The 19,500-nt window shown below is 45.2% G+C and overlaps 1 protein-coding gene across 1 annotated transcript in view; it reads left to right on the top strand.

Moving 5' to 3' along the window:
• QSOX2 (quiescin sulfhydryl oxidase 2) overlaps positions 1–19,500 on the top strand; it is a 38,048-nt gene that overhangs the window by 7,044 nt on the left and 11,504 nt on the right. The window contains exons 2-10 of the mRNA XM_075835167.1: positions 126–226; positions 1,836–1,884; positions 2,848–2,956; positions 3,649–3,739; positions 4,655–4,800; positions 7,818–7,961; positions 8,248–8,377; positions 11,015–11,137; positions 11,432–11,582. Of these exons, the coding sequence (XP_075691282.1) occupies positions 126–226; positions 1,836–1,884; positions 2,848–2,956; positions 3,649–3,739; positions 4,655–4,800; positions 7,818–7,961; positions 8,248–8,377; positions 11,015–11,137; positions 11,432–11,582 (1,044 nt within the window). The remainder of the gene's footprint in view (positions 1–125; positions 227–1,835; positions 1,885–2,847; positions 2,957–3,648; positions 3,740–4,654; positions 4,801–7,817; positions 7,962–8,247; positions 8,378–11,014; positions 11,138–11,431; positions 11,583–19,500) is intronic.

Raw genomic sequence — 19,500 nt, 5'->3', positions numbered from 1 at the left:
TATAGATTGCGGGCATTCGATACAGGGTTGCCAGTCTGTAGAATAACATATGGGAGAGGCACAGGGTATTATAACTGTAATGTGATCTAACAATCCAATACCGCTCACAATGTTTCTTCCCTCAGATTGGGATCCCGCAATAAGGATCGGAGTGTTAAACTGCGCCGATGAGGAGAATACGGCCATCTGCAAAGATTATGGTGTCCAGTTCTATCCAACGTTTCGGGTAGGTTCTCCGTGCCTGCTTTATCCATCCTCGTCCTCTTTTGCCTGCATCTCCTTAAGAAAATTACCTTCCACATCACAATTTTTCCCTTATACAGGTAGTTTTACAAACGGCGCCACTTTTGTCCCTTGGCTGTGTCTGGTATTGCAGCTCAGACCTATTTGCTTGAATGGAGCTGAACTGCATTTCCTGACCAAGCACTTGGACGAGAGTGGCGCTGTTTCTGGAAGAAAGTAGCTATATCTGTCCTATATGTGTAACAAGCTGATTATCTGGATAGTAGACTTTTTTTTTGGGGTCAAAAATTTGAGCCAAAATTTATGCATCTAAAATGATAATAGTCTATCTATATAGTAAAACTTCAGGAATCCAGTCCCTAATAGTCCTGCTGATCCCTAATGAGTTAAATATAGACCCATGCCAGACTAACGGGGATTTACCGGATACCATCACTTGTCCCCTATAAATGGCTGTGCGTCAATATCCCACTATATATATATTACCTATATCTTCTATAATGTCCAGTGGTTTGTCATTTCTGATAATCTGGTACTTCAGCAGTCCTATATGTGACAGATTTTTTTTGCCCCCTCCTCTTCAATTTCAGAACCCAGGTAGCGCCCTCCCTTTCTTATTTACTACTTGTTATAATTCAGTCCACCAGGGCTGCCACTTAGAAGGAGGATTTAAACGGTATGTCTGATTAGTTTAGAAGGGTCCCCCAAGGGTAAGATGGGCTGTCCATATAATGAACGGGCGTCCTGGGTCCTCCACAGCGAAAGACCTTTGTAGCTGATATCTGCTCTGACTAAAAGATGAGGGTCCAGAACAATGACCCTTCTCTGTTAACTCTGATTGAGGGACACCGGAGTTGACATGGTGGTTGAAAGTGGAGAGCCCCTTTAATTAAAAAAAATAATAAAAATATATATATATATATATAGAATCTTCTGAAACTTTTTTTTTAATGTGGTTTTCCCATAATCAATGTTTATGACCCATCCGCTGGGACCCCCACTGATCCCGAGAACGGGCTTACCTTGCCATTCCTGGGAACCCCATAGGAATGGAGCAGTAGTGCGTATTCTCAGCTCCATTCATTGCTATGGGGCTGTCAAAGATAGCGCTAGGCAGCCCCATAGAAATGAATGGCGCACTGGCCGAGCATGCGCACTACCGCTCCATTCCTATGGGGCTTCCGAGAACGACAAGGTAAGCCTGTTTTTCTAATCCGTGGGGGTCCCAGCAGTCGGACCCCTAGTGATCAGATATTTATCACCTGTGAGGTCTGTCGTTTTCCCTTGTGGTGTCTGTCTTTTTACCGGAAAAAATAGCGCCGCATGCTGACCTATTGTTTTAGTCAAATGTGACAATCTGTGTAGATGTGAACAGCGCCTTAGTCAGATATCTGAGGTTCGCCTGCTGAGCTGCGTCTTCCTTTATGGGGGACAGGAAGTGACAACCACGCGGCAGGTTTCCGGTGCAGTGATCGTCTCTTTTACAGACTTTGTTTAGGCCGGGGTCAGAGGCATGAAGACTTTTGACATTTGCTATTTTAATTGAATGGATTCTCTGATGTATTTCACAATTACAATATTTTCTCTTTTAGTTCTTTGGAGCATTTACAAAAGACTTTTCACAAGGAGAAACCTACAAAGGTAAGTTTTCAAGCAGCACTGGAAATATCGAATATATATGGGGTGTGAACAATGCTTAATAATGACTACTGTGCTGAAAGCCTTTGAGTGGTCAGTCACCCAGCTTTGCCAGACGCCTGACTGACACCCAGTTTTGCAGTGATGCTCCTGTAATGATAGATTTAGTATTCAGTTCTCCAGGAAGGTTGAACAACTTACTCTGTGGGAGGTGTAATGAGGGTCTTCACCCAGCTTTCCGAGACTCCTGACTGGCAAACTTGCATAGCAGTGCCAAATTCACTCATCCTGTAGTGCTGGATAACCTGGAATATTTGTTATTAAAGGGTTGTCCAGTTTAGAAATCCAATTTTCATATGCCCGATTAGGTAATTCTGAGTTAATAGAGGGGGGGTCCTCTGTCCAGGATCCTCATCTCTTGGCCAGAGTAGAGAGCGGTTATAAAGAGCGTCTCTTGCTTTGGAGGACCTGTCCTGTCCTGCATTACACAGACAACCTATTGATTTAAGTGAGCACTGTGTAATGCCTAATTTCCCCTGTGGTGGCACTGCAGGGAAATTGAACCCTTGCTGCCAGGTTTTCCCACAGATTGCAGCAGATCGCTGGTGGTCCCAGCAGGGGGAACACGTTGTCATCTGCTTAGTGTCAAGAAACCTTTCTAACAACAAGGGATTTTCCAAAGTGGAGAACTCCTTTAAGGGCCTCTCTAAGAAATGGCTGAATACAATTTTTAATAATCCCTCAATAGAGGGCGACTCAAGGGTTTTGGTGATTTTTGGATGAAATGCCCTATGATCGTCATACATTAAACTGGTAATGGTAAGGCCTGGTAGTTGACATGAGCGCACACAGCAGGGGCGGACGCAGGGACCAATAAGCGAGAATGGGATCAATAGTGATACATATGGATGGGGACAGGTTATCTCATGAATTGTAAAGTTGTATGTTCTGATCTTTGTGGTTTAGCGGAAGCCGACAGAGAAGTGCAGACGGTCCGACAGGTCATCATTAATTACCTGGAGGGCCTCCCTGCTGAGCACAGACCCCCGGCATGTCCTCCCTTCCAGCCAATCAGGTGAGCTGATGTATTGCTTTTCTTGTGCTTTACAGCATATGCTACAACTCCTGCAATGCCTTGTTGGAGGCTGGCAGGGCATGCTGAGAGTTGTAGTTGCACCACAATTGATAAATGTTTATCTGTCTAGTTGTCAGACTATGTTCTTACGTTCTTCTATCCATACCCTGTGCAGTGTTGATGGGTTATGATGTTGCTGATCCTGCCGGTCATCCCATTGAAGGTGTGAAGTCCAGACAGAGCCCCCCCACAACTCTGGATTACCAAATTGTTCTCTCGATAGGTGGGACACCCAGTTATGGCACATTCTACATCTATGGCCGCAATGTAGCACCTAGACCTTCTGTGGTTCTTCTGAACTGGACTATGGACATCTAAATCCGGTTCACTAGAACTGCAGGAGGTCCGGGTTCTGCGTATGTAATACGGATGCTAAAATGTGCCCCTATTTATTGGCGGAATACCCCTTTAACATCCCTATGCGTGACTGATATTAGCAACTCTAATATTGCTGGTCTGTTCTAAGCTTCGTCCTTTAGGTTAAGGGCCCTTGAACAATTCCCTCTGGTACAAAACTGAAATAAAGAGAAGAAAGTAATTGTCCGTTACCTGTTGCACATGGTTTGGATCTGTGTCCTCTTTCCACCGTCTCTCTAGAGTTTATCTTGAAACCTGTCTATTCTTTTTTTCAGCTCGAGTGACATTACTTCTCTTCTTAACCTGAAAGAGCCCCGTTACACCGCCATCATCTTTGAGAGCACGACGTCGTATGTTGGACGTGAGGTGGGTTCTCTGCTAGGCCAGGTTCACACACAGGCGCACATCTGCCTCCCCTTCTACTGTCTGTATTCTAGCAAGAAGTAGGGGACGGAAGGAAGGGAGTATGACTACAGGATCAGACTACACTGGGTTTGGTTGTAGTCTAACTATGGAGACACAGTTCTGCCTAGGACCTACACACACAGAACAGTAATAGGCTCATTTTTTTTAAATTTCAGATGCATTAGCGTAATAACAAATTGGTGTCTATAATCCTTTCATGTAGACATAGGCTTACTTATGTGTCCGTTGTATACAATAATTGTTTCTTAGAGAGCTGCGTTGTGCTATTCCTCTGTTATTCCTCCTGGAAATGTATGACTAAATTGACAACTGGGTGTTAACCATTACCTATACACATTCTGATACTATCCAAACAGTCCTGATGGGTCAAGGACACACCCAATTGACATAGAGAATGGTAAATACCATGTTGCCATTTTATTCATTCACTTCCAGGAGGAATAACAGTGCAATGTTGTGGGCAGTTTATTCATGCATTTCCAGGAGGAATAGCAGAGGAACGGGACAGTGCGGATTTGTGAGAAAAAAATGCTCCAGAATTGTTGTTTTAAAGGGGTATTCCCAACTTAAACATTTATGGCATATCCATAGTATTTGCCATAAATGTCTGATAAATGGAGCCCCAGCTCTGGGACTCGCACATATATCGAGAACGGAGGGGGGGGGGGGGGGATGACGACCCCTGTTTCGCCTGGTGCAGCGGCCGCAGAATCCAGGCTAATTTACTAATACAGCGATGTCAGGAGAGCTGACCGGTCCTCTCTCGTGTGCCCTCTAATTGGATGAGGTTATTCTCCTGAAGCTCAGTCTTGTACCATGTTGATCATGACTTAACTCTGCGCTCTCCTCCTGTAGGTGATCTTAGACTTGATGCAGTTTGAGTACATTGCGGTGCGGAGGGCCCTGAATTCAGACAAGGCCACGTTGGAGAAGCTCGGTATTGTTTCAGTTCCGTCATGTTACCTGATCTACCCGAACGCTTCACATGGATTAATTAACATGTAAGTACCTAAGTGTCTGTAAGAGATACAAGGAGCTTTTCTCCCTTTAAATGGAGGCCGCAGCATGTGTTCTCCGAGCACAGTTTAGTGTTACGTGACGGTAACATTGTACCTATTGATCAGCCCGCCTCCATATTGGCGCTACAATTCACTCTCACTTTCCGTTGTATTCTCGGCTTTGGCTTGTAGGGGTCTTCACTACTATCAACATTTGTGGTCTCTTCATTGGAGATTCTAGAAATGTCTGACTTGGCTGTTTCTGGATCTCCTGTTCACTATAATGGAGGGGGATCTCTCGCAGCCGGACTCCACCGATCAGACATTTATCCATCTATAAAGGGAAAACCCTGGGCTGTCTCATTACAGACAACCCCTTGCATATCGTCCAGCTCACAAGACCCCCAACAAACCGCTGATTTTGGCAGGGAAAGCAACCGTGAACCACCTGCAGCGTCCTCTGAAGGAGAAATATAGTAATACATGTACAGCCTTAGTCCTCCCGAGCGAGAGCTGCTGCTTGTTAGCAGTTCTCCGCTTTGGTTTATAGAGGGTAGTCCTAAATTGGGATCCCCCCTCTATGACATCCATATACTCTAATAGAGCATATGGACAGGGCTTGTCCTGAAGGCACAACCTCTGTAAGGCAATAGGCTGCACAGTATTTATTTAATTTGTTAGAACTGCAGTTTATTCTCCAGAGCTGCTCTTCCTACTGGAGTTACAACCATAGTCTGTCATTAGGGAGCTGAGTGTTAGTCAACCAGTCACATTCCGTATACAATTATACACGGACTCTTCTACACTCCCTCCGTCCTCTCCATGCCCACCACTTGTGTATGTCTGTTGTATAGTATGCCTACTTAGATATAAGGTGAAGATGTTTCCACACTGAAGTAGAGCGCCCTCATGTATGCCCTGTGGGCGAGTAGGCATCTCTGCTTGGGGTTTCCATTCATTTCAAAAGGTACATTGAGAAAGAAAACGCTATGACATATCACGAGAGACCATGTTGAATGAACATATTCTTTTAATAGTGGCACAGCTCTACAAAAACTGGAAATAGAACACATACGACCGGCCGATGACTACATCTCCGCACAGATTATACTCCAAAAAGCATAATCCGAACGCTATTTAATGGGACAATTTTTCTATCTATCCTCAATATCTCCAATGTTGCTGAGGCATGGGGTGCTGTTTGATGGTTTCCTATTCAAGATAGAATCTTTGCACGGGGAGGGGTGGTCACAATTTCACTTTGACAGTGCCGAGCTTGTTATTTTTTAGTCAGGGAAATTAAAGCTCCAGTGGTCCTTCCATGTCACGGGGCAGTGAAGACCGCTCTACAGTGTGAGGTGCCCACCCAACAGCTCCCATATCTCAGCTTCCTGGACCCCTATGACATGGAGTGAGGTGTTGGGTTTTCTGCAGTCACATCTGGATTTAGTGTGTTCAAATCCTATAAAATGGCAGAATGGTCTCGCATTGGAAGGTTTATTCTGCGTTTGATGCTTCTTCATATAACCCGGTCTCTTCAGGGCGCAGCTACTGATCAGTCATGCTGTTAAATACAGCCTCTGACATGATAAATTGCAGCTGGAATTTGTAAATCGCATGGGGGACCAAGACTCACCCTGTGACCAGCGCGATCTCTGGTGACCCGGAATCATTAATCAGTTTGATAGGTGATAAACATATTTTACCCTTTGTCTTATGTGTTAGGCGTCTCTTGAACCGATGAATATTTATATGATGCCGGGAGAATCAGACCTCAGTGTGAGATCTGGCGAGTGTCCCCTAGTTCAAATCCCCCCCCCCAAATTTTTTTTTGTTTTTATATATTTTGATTTTTTTATATTTTGTGTATACCGCCTTATGCAGCTGTGATACGGCTCCCAAACAAGTTTTCTGCTGGACCTCCACCTGCCTCTGATTTCATACTAAAAAAATTGTATAGATTGCATGTTATCAGACGTTGTATTACGGTGCTAGGAGAGTATAAAACGTAACACGACATACGATGGAGCGGGCCACAATGCCCAAAAAACTCCATAGGCCTCCATACGAAATCTGAGGTACAGTAGGGGCCCATCCACTAGTGCCATATTACAGCTCCATGGTCAGAAGTTCTTGGGGAACTAGAAGACCTGACGATCCATATACCTGATATCATATATCTCCCCAATAAAGGTTAAATTGGGTGTTTTTATGGGCCCTTAATATTGATGGGGGCCCAACACCCGCCGATCCGCTGAATGAAGCGACCTCGCTGGTCCCTTCATTCAGCTAATAGGCAGGGGTGCAGTGGGTTAGAAGAGGGACCCCGCCGATCAAATATTGATGGCCTGTCCCAAAAACACCTTTAGTCGGAACATGGTCAGGAACAACGGTCCCGTTTATGAAAACTGTCTAAGGGTATGTTCACACGGCTTATTTACAGACGTAATTTGGGCGTTTTCGCCTCGATTTACGTCCGAAAATGCGGCTCGATAGCGTCGGCAAACATCTGCCCATTGAAAGCAATGGGTTTTACGTTGGTCTGTTCCAACGAGGCGTAAATTTACGCGTCGCTGTCAAAAGACGGCGCGTAAATAGACGCCCGCGTCAAAGAACGGCCTGTCACTTCTTCAGACGTAAATGGAGCCGTTTTCCATTGACTCCATGGAAAAACGGCTCCATTTACGTCCGTAATTGACGCAGCGAAAAAGCGCCTCAACATGCCATGACGGCTGAAATTACGGAGCTGTTTTCAGGAGAAAACAGCCCCGTAATTTCAGCCGTAACGGACGCTGCCGTGTGAACATACCCTCATAGAAGAACTGACCTTATTGCCCAAAGCAGCCAATTGCAGGTCAGCTTTGTTTTTCCAGAGCAGTTTAAGAAATGAAAGCTGAGCTCTGATTGGCCCGTTCTGATAACTGAGTGTCACTTATCGCCGCTCTCGGTTGTCTCTGTAATCCATTACCTGCACCTTTTACCTCATCCGTGCTTTTGGTTTTTTTCCTTCGGCCCCTCAGTGTGAAGCCTCTGCGGTCCGTCTTCTCCTCTCATTTAAAGTCCTTGCCGGGAGTAAGGAAGAAAGCCGGAGCTCACTCAGCACTACCAGAGAGACTTCCCAAGGAGGACAAAGAGGAAGACATACCCTGGAAGGACTATGACAAGTAAGGCTGCTCCTACAGTGCTGACACGTAGCCAGATTGTCCTAGGATTTCTCCTGCCAGTGATGAACGTTATAAAGAATTAATACATTGAATATTCGTATTTCATCAAGACTTAATAAAGTCTAACGGCAACATCGAAGTCCATGGGTTGTGTGAAATTTTGCTGCTCAGCTACACTCGTGAATTAGTCTGAGCTGCAATACCAGACACAGCCTAAGAACAAAAGTGGCGCTGTTTGTGCAAAAAAAATCACTTGAATATTACATTTTTCCTCATTTTTTTTTAGGTCTAAGTTGTATGCAGCAGATCTGGAGTCTGCGTTACATTATCTCCTGCGTGTGGAGCTTGCCACCCATCAGATTCTGGAAGGAGAGAAGCTGAAAACCTTCAAGGATTTAATCACCCTCCTGTACAAGGTCAGTTAGTCTCCGAGCACTGCTATGTAGGGGCCTATGTGTCTCCCCCTTTATCCCACAACGACACTAGCACTGGCAGCCATCTTCTACCTGCATAGTGCTGCATTTCATTATCTGCCAATACTCCTCTATACTGAATGCCATCTCTTCCAGTGGCACCTAACGCCCTCTAAGCAGCTTCCCAAAATTACTATGATAGACCCTAGCCAGCCCAGTGCCATGCTTTGTGGCTATGGCTGTCCAGTTGCTGCAGAACAAAAACTCCCAGCCAGAATGCCATGACAGCCTGAGCGGTGCCAGTGTTTCCTTTCTTATAGGGTTAGACAAACATGGGTGCTTCAATTTATTGGGCTGCTATGGCCCCAACCCCTCTGATAATCCTCGCCCGCTTTTTATAGAAGTGTCGGAGGCAGCGTAAAAATAAAGTCACAACATTTCAGCGCAAAAAGCTAGTGTTTGCACAAATTGCCACAGCCACGTTGGGCAATCCGGGAGTCCATTCGGCATGTTAGGCTATACCCTAAAACCGAGTTGCGCCCCCGTACAATTGCAGCATTTGTGGATTAAATTATGCTACTTTGTCAAACTGGCGCAAGCTACATAATATGTGGCGCAACTTACCGCCTGCTATACACTCGTGCCACAAAACACTGGCGTTCATGTATGAGCGTCCTTAGGTGGCCTGAGTGGCACATTCTGTTTTCACTGGAAGGGTTTGTTCATCAGTATCATGACTTCCAAGGACGGACCCCATTTACTTTTTAATGGGGTCCATTGGGGATCTGGTATTTTTACAGCAGACGGTGATATTTTTGCTGCCAGAAAGACAGAAATCAATCGCCGTTTTGTGCACGTAAAAAACGCAGCATTTTTCTTGGGTTGCAGTTCCCTGTGACGTCCGTGTACGGTGCACGTCTGCGTTTTTTCACACGAGTACATTATTCGTATGTCACGCACTTTTTACATCAACATAAAAAACTGGAGATTATTTTTTTTTCCTCATCATTTCTTTAGCAACTGGTGCGTGAAAAACATGGACAGCACCCAGAAGTCGTCCGCGTGCTGTCCGTTATTTTCAGGCAACCATTGACTTCAATGGTCTGCGTGGTGCGCAAAAACGCACCAAAATAGGACATGCAGTGAGTTTCGCGCAATAGACACTCGCTGCGTGAAAAACACAATGTCTGAATAGCCCCATTGAATTTCATAGATCCGTGTGGTGTCCGTGAAAAAAACGGACGGCACACGGATGCGAAATACGCTCGTCTGAATAAGGCCTTAGAGTTCGCCTCTTCTTTACAGATTTAGGCTTCATGCACACAACCGTGCCCGTAATTACGAACTGTAATTATGGGCACGGGCAGCCGACCGTTTTTAAGGGCCGTGCTCCCATTATAAAGTATAGGAGCACGGTCCGTAAAATAAAAAAATAGGACATGTCACCCTCCCGTAGACATACGCGAAGGTGTCCGTCGGCCATAGAAATGAATGGGCCCATAATTACGGACGATTTTACGGTTGTGTGCATGGGGCCTTATATTAGAGAATTGCTTAAATAGTAATTACATGATACAATGATGGCGGCTACTACTACTGTCTGCCAGGAGTCGTTTCCGGAGTTCCCTTCGCAGTGGTCTTGGGATGGACAGTAGGAAGCTTCTGAGAAGTTACGGTCTGTAATATTATGCAATTGCCGTTGAAGCGATTCTCTTGTGTTCCTCTAAGGGTATGTTCACACTCTTAACAAAAAACGGCTGTAAAATACGGAGCTGTTCAAGGGAAAGCCTGATTTTCAGCCGTTTTTCCCATTTGAAATCAACGGGCAGATGTTTGGAGGCGTTCAGTTCAGCCCCTGTATTTTCATCCGTTTTTCGGGGGGCGTTTACGGCCCGAAAATCGGCTGAAAATAGGCCATATGAACAATACCCTAAGACGCTCCGAAGCTTCCATTAAAATGTGTTGCTTCTGCCTCATGGTTGTGTAGAATAAAGTCGGATCTGGTTACATCTGTTGCCCGCGGTTTCTAGGAGGGCAGAGCGTTGTCTGATGTGTGTCGCTTGTTGTCTGCACGCCTGGCTGAACGCACTCCTGCAATGAGGCGGTGGGTCACAAATCTGTGTCTGTCCTCATTCCTTGAAGAAAGTGTAGTGTTAATCTGCCTGTCATGTTACGACCGTCTCCACTCTCTAATGCTTTTAGCAGATAAGTCTCAATGTCCTCATTTAGTTCAGCAAAATGTTACGCCGTAAAGAGGAAGATCCTGTTGTCTCTTCCTGCCGGCCCTTATACAGCGCAAAAACACACAGCCCGATTCAACGCCTCAGTTTAAAGGGGTTGTAGAAAGCAAAAAAAACATGACTGCTATCTTCCAGATACGGCGCCACCCTTGTCCATGGGCTGTATGTGGTATTACAGCTTAATACCTGATGTTCTAATTTATAGAAGAAAATTTAGGGGGGGGGGGGGTCCCAGTGGCATAACCCCACATAGCCAGCCTATTGTCCGGGGGCCTACGTAAAGAAAAGACGGCAGTTCAAACAATATAACCCATTAATTACCATAAACTTTAGTCATTTCTTTACTGTGAAGTTCTATTTTCTCTTTTCATTGACTGTTCACGCTCTTCATTTCATCCAGTTGTTCCCAGGGCGCCCCCATGTGGTTAAACTTCTGGAAACGCTGCAGGAGTGGCTTGTCAGCATGCCGCTGGACAAGATCCCTTATGACGCCATCTTGGATCTGGTCAACAACAAAATGCGGGTGAGTCATCTCTCTATTCACTAAAAGATTAAGTGACGTCCCTGGATCTGGAACGTTCTCACTGTCGTTGGATCATTCCGTAAAATGCGTAGGAATTGACCGCGCTTAACGAATGTAAATCTCGTTTTTTATACTTTTCCATGATCATCCGATAATCTAGAATTTGATCATTTTGCCGCCTGATAGATCCCATAGATGCTGGATTACAGGAATTTTACTGCGCTCATCATGATCTAGGAGATCTGACGCCCGCTGGTTGCTGAGTCCTTATGTATAATATCATATTTTTTTTAGATCTCTGGAATCTACCTCACAAACCACGTGGAGTGGGTCGGCTGCCAGGGAAGCAGGGCACAGCTGAGAGGATACCCGTGTTCCCTCTGGAAGCTGTTTCATAGCCTCACGGTACAGGCCGCTGTACAACCAGATATCCTGGCAAACACTGGTAAGTTTTTAGTAACTTAATGACTTTGCACGTAAAACGTCTTAAGATCAGGGATGCTGGGTGTCGTAGTACCATTACAGCTGAAGAGACGCGTGTTGGGGACAACTGCATTATAAAGCTGGTCGTACACTGGTCAACCCGCCGGATCGGGCTAGCGGTCAGATTTTTCTCATACAATAGTGGATTAAACATGATTATAGTAGTTGGAATTGCCTCAAAATGTTAAAAACAATGGTTGTATGAGACTTGATTTTTCTTCAAGAAAAAGCGCTACTACTGTTCAGTGGCCAGGTCTGGTATTACAGCTCAACTTGAAAACCATCAGGAATTGATACACAAAGCATATTAGAAGACTGCATAACTTTTGATTATACAGTGAATAACCTGTAATTGATAAAGTCCTAAAACCCCCTTGAAGGGTAAGGCCACACGTAGTAACAGCATACAGTTTTTGCAGGTACGAGTGTGCCAGGAGGCGGGCAGTGCCCTTATAACCTTTTTGTATAGTTTTCAGCTATCGGTCACCAGTCATTCTTCCTTCAGCCTGGATGTGTTATTCACCCCTTGAGAGGCCGTGAATCACCAGCGCTGAGACCGCTCTGTAGCCTTTCACCGGTAATATACGGCGCTGTAATTGAGCGCCGCCCGCTCTCCCTACGCTCGGCCTCATTATTTGATTTTTAGAAATACTGTTATTCATTGATTACACAGAAAGCCATTTACAGCAACAGGCCAGGCATTCTTATTGACATCGTGCCGGCTCCTTGAGTTATGGGAACGCCCTTAAAGGTGCGACCTCTAAAAAAAAATAGCCCGTCGATAATTGAATTGATATTGGCTGTTCTGGAGAAGGGTCAGAGGATGGAGGCCGCCGGAGGCCGGTGAAATCCATATATATATTTTCTTTCCTTTTCTACAAACCTGAAGATGTGGTTTCTTTGTTTTCTACATCCTTTTAATTTCTAGAATTCAACCTTCCTCTAGACGACCTCCTACTATTTGCCCCCTCCCCCAAATTCTCTATATTTTGATAAGCGACACTTCATCAATACGATGTACCCCTCAATTCCAATAAATACATTAAAGAGACACTACAGCGATTTTTTTATTTTTGCCTCCGTTTGTACAGTAGACCTGGTGAAGGGATGGGCAGGCCATTCTCTTACCGGGCGCTTTGTTTTAGAAATATCCCGGCCGCTATGCGGTCACGTGACCGGCCGATTCATACAGCGTCAGCTGTGAGAACCGGAAGTGTCTTGCTCTATGCATCGCTATGAGACGGTCAATGTGAGACTCCTAGGGATGTCTAGTAACCGAGTTCCCATCCACACAGCAGACGCTGTATGAATCGGCCAGGCACGTGACCGCATTGAGGCCGGGATATTTCTAAAACCAAGTGCCCGGTAAGAGAATGGCCTGCCCATCCTTTTACCAGGTGTACTGTACACACTGTGGCAATTATTTAAAAAAATCGCTGGAGTGTCTCTTTAAATAATATTGAATAAAATTACAATATTCCAGAACCCCATAATCCGGCATGGTGCGAAAATGGTCTGGCGGGTCCTAATTATAACTGCGTAAAATGAATTTAATAATGATGTAGTCTCCATACAGGAGCCTACATTAATTACTATGGCGCTCCGCAACAACCACATCGGGACAGACGTTCCTGCTCCCCATAAGAGGTCTATATGCAGGATAAACGTATAGATGACTATATTCATTTTAAAGGGTTGTCTGGGATTAAGCCAATAGATCTGCTTTTTTGTCTTCCTAAACAGCGCCACTCTTTTCCATAGGCTATTCTTGGTATTGCAGTTTAACCCCAGTTACTTGAGGATGAGCTATAATACCAGACACAGCCCATAGATAAGAGTGGCGCTGTTTCTGTGGAAAAAAACACCCTTATTCTTCTCCCGGACATCCCCTTTAAAGAGGCTCTGTCACCAGATTTTGCAACCCCTATCTGCTATTGCAGCAGATAGGCGCTGCAATGTGGATTACAGTAACGTTTTTATTTTTAAAAAACGAGCATTTTTGGCCAAGTTATGGCCATTTTTGTATTTATGCAAATGAGGCTTGCAAAAGTCCAAGTGGGCGTGTTTAAAAGTAAAAGTCCAACTGGGCGTGTATTATGTGCGTACATTGGGGCGTTTTTACTACTTTTACTAGCTGGGCGTTCTGATGAGAAGTATCATCCACTTCTCTTCAGAACGCCCAGCTTCTGGCAGTGCAGACACAGCCGTGTTCTCGAGAGATCACGCTGTGTCGTCACTCACAGGTCCTGCATCGTGTCAGACGAGCGAGGACACATCGACACCAGAGGCTACAGATGATTCTGCAGCAGCATCGGCGTTTGCAGGTAAGTAGCTACATCGATTTACCTGCAAACGCCGATGATGCTGCAGAATCATCTGTAGCCTCTGGTGCCGATGTGTCCTCGCTCGTCTGACACGATGCAGGACCTGTGAGTGACGTCACAGCGTGATCTCTCGAGAACACGGCTGTGTCTGCACTGCCAGAAGCTGGGCGTTCTGAAGAGAAGTGGATGATACTTCTCATCAGAACGCCCAGCTAGTAAAAGTAGTAAACACGCCCCAATGTACACACATAATACACGCCCAGTTGTACTTTTACTTTTCAACACGCCCAGTTGTACTTTTGCAAGCCTCATTTGCATAAATACAAAAATGGTCATAACCTGGCCAAAAATGCTCGTTTTTTAAAAATAAAAACGTTACTCTTATCTACATTGCAGCGCCGATCTGCTGCAATAGGAGATAGGGGATGCAAAATCTGGTGACAGAGCCTCTTTAAGTGAATCTCTGTATTTATCAATGTGCGACAACAGTGACTACTCCAACCCTCCTTTGGGGTGAAGGAACATCCTGTATCAGGACGCGGACATTTGAGCAGTTTTAGTTCTATCCGTCTCTGATAAAGCTGGGTGACGACCCTTATGGCGACTGTACAACTCCCACAACGGTTGTCACCCAGTTTTCCCACACCCTGGAATCGCAAATCTTACTGGGAGAGCAGATATATGGTTTGGTGAAAAGGTCTTAGACCACGTTTATAAAAGTTGTAGACATTTTCGTGGGTTGACAGTGGTACGCATATTTATATGGCGTCTGGCTGCCTTTTTTTTTTTTATCAGTTTGGGTATCATTTTTTTGTACTTTGGCCTCCGTTACATGACGGTGTTACAGATTGATGTTGTACAAATCCGTAATATGTTACCGCACTGTACTTCCTCTGAATACGTGACTAGGACAGTCGGTGTATGTATTATGGAGGTAATTCCGTACCATATGGCGCCACGTAGAGTGAATACGGCTCTGAACATTGTATTGTAGGAAGTACAACCTTTGCTATGCCCGGTGATGCCAGCGGTACGTTGTAGGGGAATATTTCCATAGGACCTGCTGCAACATTTGGGTTGTTATGCTACAAATAAGTCATCTGTCCTCACTTGTCTAATAGATTTGTGCTTTATTGCTTGGTAACAAGCCTGGAAAGAGTTAAATCTTTTCCCTATAATCGGAGCCGCTGCTATTGGCTGCCAACGTGTGAATCTCCGCGCCACCCTGTTCTGTAAGTGGTCTCGCAGTTGTCATTGGCCCCTTCCCATCACAGCCGAAATCTGCCGAGCGCTCCTTCCGATAAAAGAATTGGGTCACTTTTAGTCTGCTGGATTATGTCTTGGGAAGGTTTTTTCCCCTCTCCTTATATCTTAAATCCCATCGAGTAAAAAGCCTGCCGCCTGCCTCTAATCCGCCCCACCACCAGGTAGGGGTTTAATGGTTATTGTCCACTTTAGAGATTAGGGTAAAGCAGAATTGCGGTAGTTTGTGAGGAAGGAGAAAAGGAGGATTACACGATGATACATGGCAGATGTTAGCACAAGATCCGGCCAGGGACTTAGCCAAGAAGAAAAACAAAATGAGCCATTTTGTCTCTTAACTCCTTAACCCTCAGACAATGCCTGATGCTGCGGATTGTGGCTGACCCGGCGGGTAATGGAGACCGGCATTATGGCTGAATGACAGCCGCCTTATATATTATCAGCTGGGTCACGTAAGGTGGTGCGTTATTGATAACCGCTCTAACCTGAGCCCCCGACCGGTTCCTTCCACATGGCAAATTTATTGTAAGACTAAGCAATTCCCCAATATGTCTTTATTGGAATATCCGAGCAACGCTGATTGTTGCCCCTATTTCTCCACATTTTTTGTTGCGTTTTTCACCTACAGCCATTGAAGCTAATGCAAGGATGGCGGATGGCGGGGGGGGGGGGGGCGCGCTCAGAAACCAACGTCACAGGTTTTTTCTGCCTCCCTCTGATTTCAATGGGAGGTCAGAGGCGGAAACCACTGCATGAAAGGACATGTTGCCTTTTTTTCCCCCTTGCGAGCGGTCAAAAGCCGCCCGGGATAAAATGCGCCTCTGGCTCTCATTGAAATCAAAATGAGGGGTGATTTTGGCGCAGATTCAGATGCAGTTTTCACATCAAAATCGGTGTGAACTGACCCTTCGTTTACAGCGAGGCTTCGCCCAGATTCCTTTCTTTATTATTGGATCGCCTCTTCAGGTATGGGGGACATTAGGGAATTGCTATTTATGTAGGACTACCAGTACTTCACGCTATTTTTCTCACAAATTTTACAATTTCCGTTTTCGTTTTTTTCCCCCGGTAATGTAGATAACATTTCCCTCACAAAAAATGCTTTACAGCCAAAAATGCAGCTTTTCCCTTCATGAGGAGCCAATAACACATCCGTGACTAAAAAAAACCACCATGGGTCACAACTTCACCAGGAACATTGAAAGCCGGGATCTGATTGGTTGCCATTGGCAGCGGCTCCACATTTTGCCTGAATGTCTTTTAGCTTATGGCACCAAGGGGAAGATTTCTCTAAACTGATGCAGGGAAAGTGGAGCAGCTGCTCATAGCAACCAATCGGATTTGAACTCCATGTGGCCCGTGGAAAATGAAAGCCGCAACGTGATTGGTTGCTAGGGGCAACTGCTCCACTTTTGCCTTGCACTAGTTTTGATGGAGCTCCGCCCCTTAGTGTTAAAAAGAAAGCTGTAGTTCCCCATCGCAGCCAATCAGGTCACTTCTTTTATTCTCCATCCTGCCGTTTCCGGGTGTCATTGAAGTGGTGGACTAGTTGCTATGGAAACTGTTCTTCGCGAATTACAGTTAATTGTTGTCGGACGTATAGTATTTGTAAGTCCCTGATCTCGGACGTCCGCTAGTCCCTGGACCCCTTCCATGACTGGAAATGAACAATTCTCACACTACTGACCGTTAAAATTCGGTATAAAAACAATGTGACTTTCTGGCCGGTTTCAGACGGGCGTATACAGGTGCATTTTTACGCTAAGCGTTATGGGTGCAAATCCTGGCCCAACCACATGGGTCTAATGACCCCAAATAGCCAGAACACCGTATTACGCTAGTCCGAGACCGGCCCTATAATCACAGAAACCTCCAGATAATCTAGAAGGGGTACAGGAACCTGCTGCGGCCCCTTTTTAAGATGGGAATCAGCGGGGGTCGAAACATAATATACCGGGATTCTGCTTCTTTATAAAGGTTTATAAAAAATATATTTTTCAGTGTTTTACGGTTAATGGTTCATTAAAATCTAATTCCGTTTTTAGCAGTAAAGGAAGTTGATTATTTTGCCGCAATGTTCTTATTTTCCCCGGAGACTTCCAGCGTCTGTGTTTTTGAGTGATTTGGGTGATTTTAATTTGGTTTCTAAAAATTGTTTTGAAGCATTTCTTAATCTTCTTTAATCTTATGAGCCAGTGTCTTCTTTATTTGCGTCTACTCAATCAGCGGTATGACAGGATGGAGCGGGGCCGCCGCCTGCGGCTCTTATTAAATAGAAATATGCTCCGGTGATGTATGGCGTTACTGCTGTGAAAGTTCAGCCAATAACTAAGAAGGGCCTTTCCCTTTAAGATATTAAAAAAAAGTAAATAGAATTTATAATTTTTTTTTTACTCATGTAAGAAATTCTATTCAGCCCTTTTTTAGTTGGGAAAAGCTCCCACTGGAGTTGTCACCCAGCTTTCCCATGCCGCTGAATGGCATAACTACTAGTTCCATACCCAGCTCCCATACTGCTGTGTATCACTGGGTAGACTGCAGGTCCTTTTACACCGGCCCATTTTGGCCGTAACAACGAGCGCCAATCAATGAGACAGCTCGTCCCCATACATTATCATGTCGCCAGCGCGTCTCCCTGTTTAGACACCGAGATGTGCTGCCGACAGTGATAATATTTTCTGCTGCAGAAACGCTCCGATCAGCCGATTAACGAGTTTACACAGGGCAATGATCGGGAACGAGTGTTCTGTGATAATTGGCTGGTGTAAAAGGGCCCTTACCCATCAGGAGTCTGAAGATGCTGGGTAACCTCTTTAATGGGATCTGTAATGTTTACCTATTAATTTTCACCCAACTTTCCCAAAAAGAGATCACTGAAATGGCAGGGATTTCCAGGACTTTTATATTGATGGCCTATCCCTAGGATAGGTCGTGATTATAAGATCGGAGGGGGTCCGACTTCCAGCAGCCCCGCCGATCAGCTGACTGAAGGGGCTGCAGCATTCATAACGGTTTACCAGTCACATTCATTTGAATTGGACCAGAACTGCAATTCCAGGCACAGCCACTATGGAAGTGTACGGCGCTGTACCTGTAAACCAGTGGACCCCAAGCGGGGTGCCGTGACACTCTGCTCATCCACTTTTTTTTTCTACAAGCTCAGCCCCCGACACTGTAGCAGACGTGACGCACGCACGCACGCACATCTGCTACAAATACCGCCCACCACTTCCCACTAGAAGAGCCGGACGGAGGGAGAGGAGCCATTAACGCTGGGCAGGGTAAGTATTTTTTTCTTTAGTTTGTTAGCGATTGTGTGAGAACTGAGAGTTGTAGTCCTCTCCTCTTATATCACATAACAGTCCAGACATGCTGGAACTTGTAGTCCTCTCCTCTTATACCTCTTCCCTGTAATGGCCTCTGATATCACATAACAGTCTGGACATGCTAGAACTTGTAGTCCTCTTCTATACCTCCTTATTTATTCCTTCCCCAGGAGTAAGCACACTTTCTGTTTGTGATAGTGACTTTACTGGAGGGGGCTGATGGTAATTTTACTGGGTGGGGGGACTGAGGCTGATTGTGACTTTACTGGGGGTGGGCTGATAGTCTCTTTACTGTGAGTGGGGGGCTGATGGTGACTTTAATGGAGGGGGCTTATGGTCTCTTTACTGGGGGGGGGGCTGATTGTCATTTTACTGTTACTGGGGGACTGATGGTCTTCGAGTGGTTGAAATTAATGGAAGGCAGATAATACCTGCGGAGCCCGTTTGGTGCTTTTTTAACTGCGGTTTTTGCATTCGCTTCAACGGCTTAAAAAAAAAGTGGGCACAAAAAAAGTTTCAAACAATGCTGACAATTCAAAATTTGTAGGAATTTTGAGGCAGTTTTTTTTTATTTTTATCTGCCTTACAAAAAAACGCCTTGTGAACATACCCTAAGAGTGTAGTGCTCGTTTTTAGCCGTTTTTTTTTTTTTTTGTCTGTTTTATAAACTTTTTTTTTCCAGGGGTGCCTCGAGCCTGAAAAGATTGAGATACTCTGCTGTAAACTGTGCCAGTCAGCTGATCGGCGAAGGTGCCAGGAGTCAGACCCCCACCGATCTAATATTGATGGCCTATCCTAAGGATAGACCATCAACATAAAATGCCCGGTGAACACCTTTATTAGAACTTTTTCCTACATTTAGACAAAGAACGGACTCAAAAAAATACCACCTTCATGTCTAGCTGTAAATCTATTAACTCGGCTGACAGCCAATATTCTGTAGTATGAGACCCCCAATATGGCATCT

Source organism: Rhinoderma darwinii, chromosome 8 (assembly GCF_050947455.1).
Source record: "Rhinoderma darwinii isolate aRhiDar2 chromosome 8, aRhiDar2.hap1, whole genome shotgun sequence".
Lineage (NCBI taxonomy): Eukaryota > Metazoa > Chordata > Amphibia > Anura > Rhinodermatidae > Rhinoderma > Rhinoderma darwinii.
This window is presented reverse-complemented; position numbering and strand designations above follow the sequence as displayed.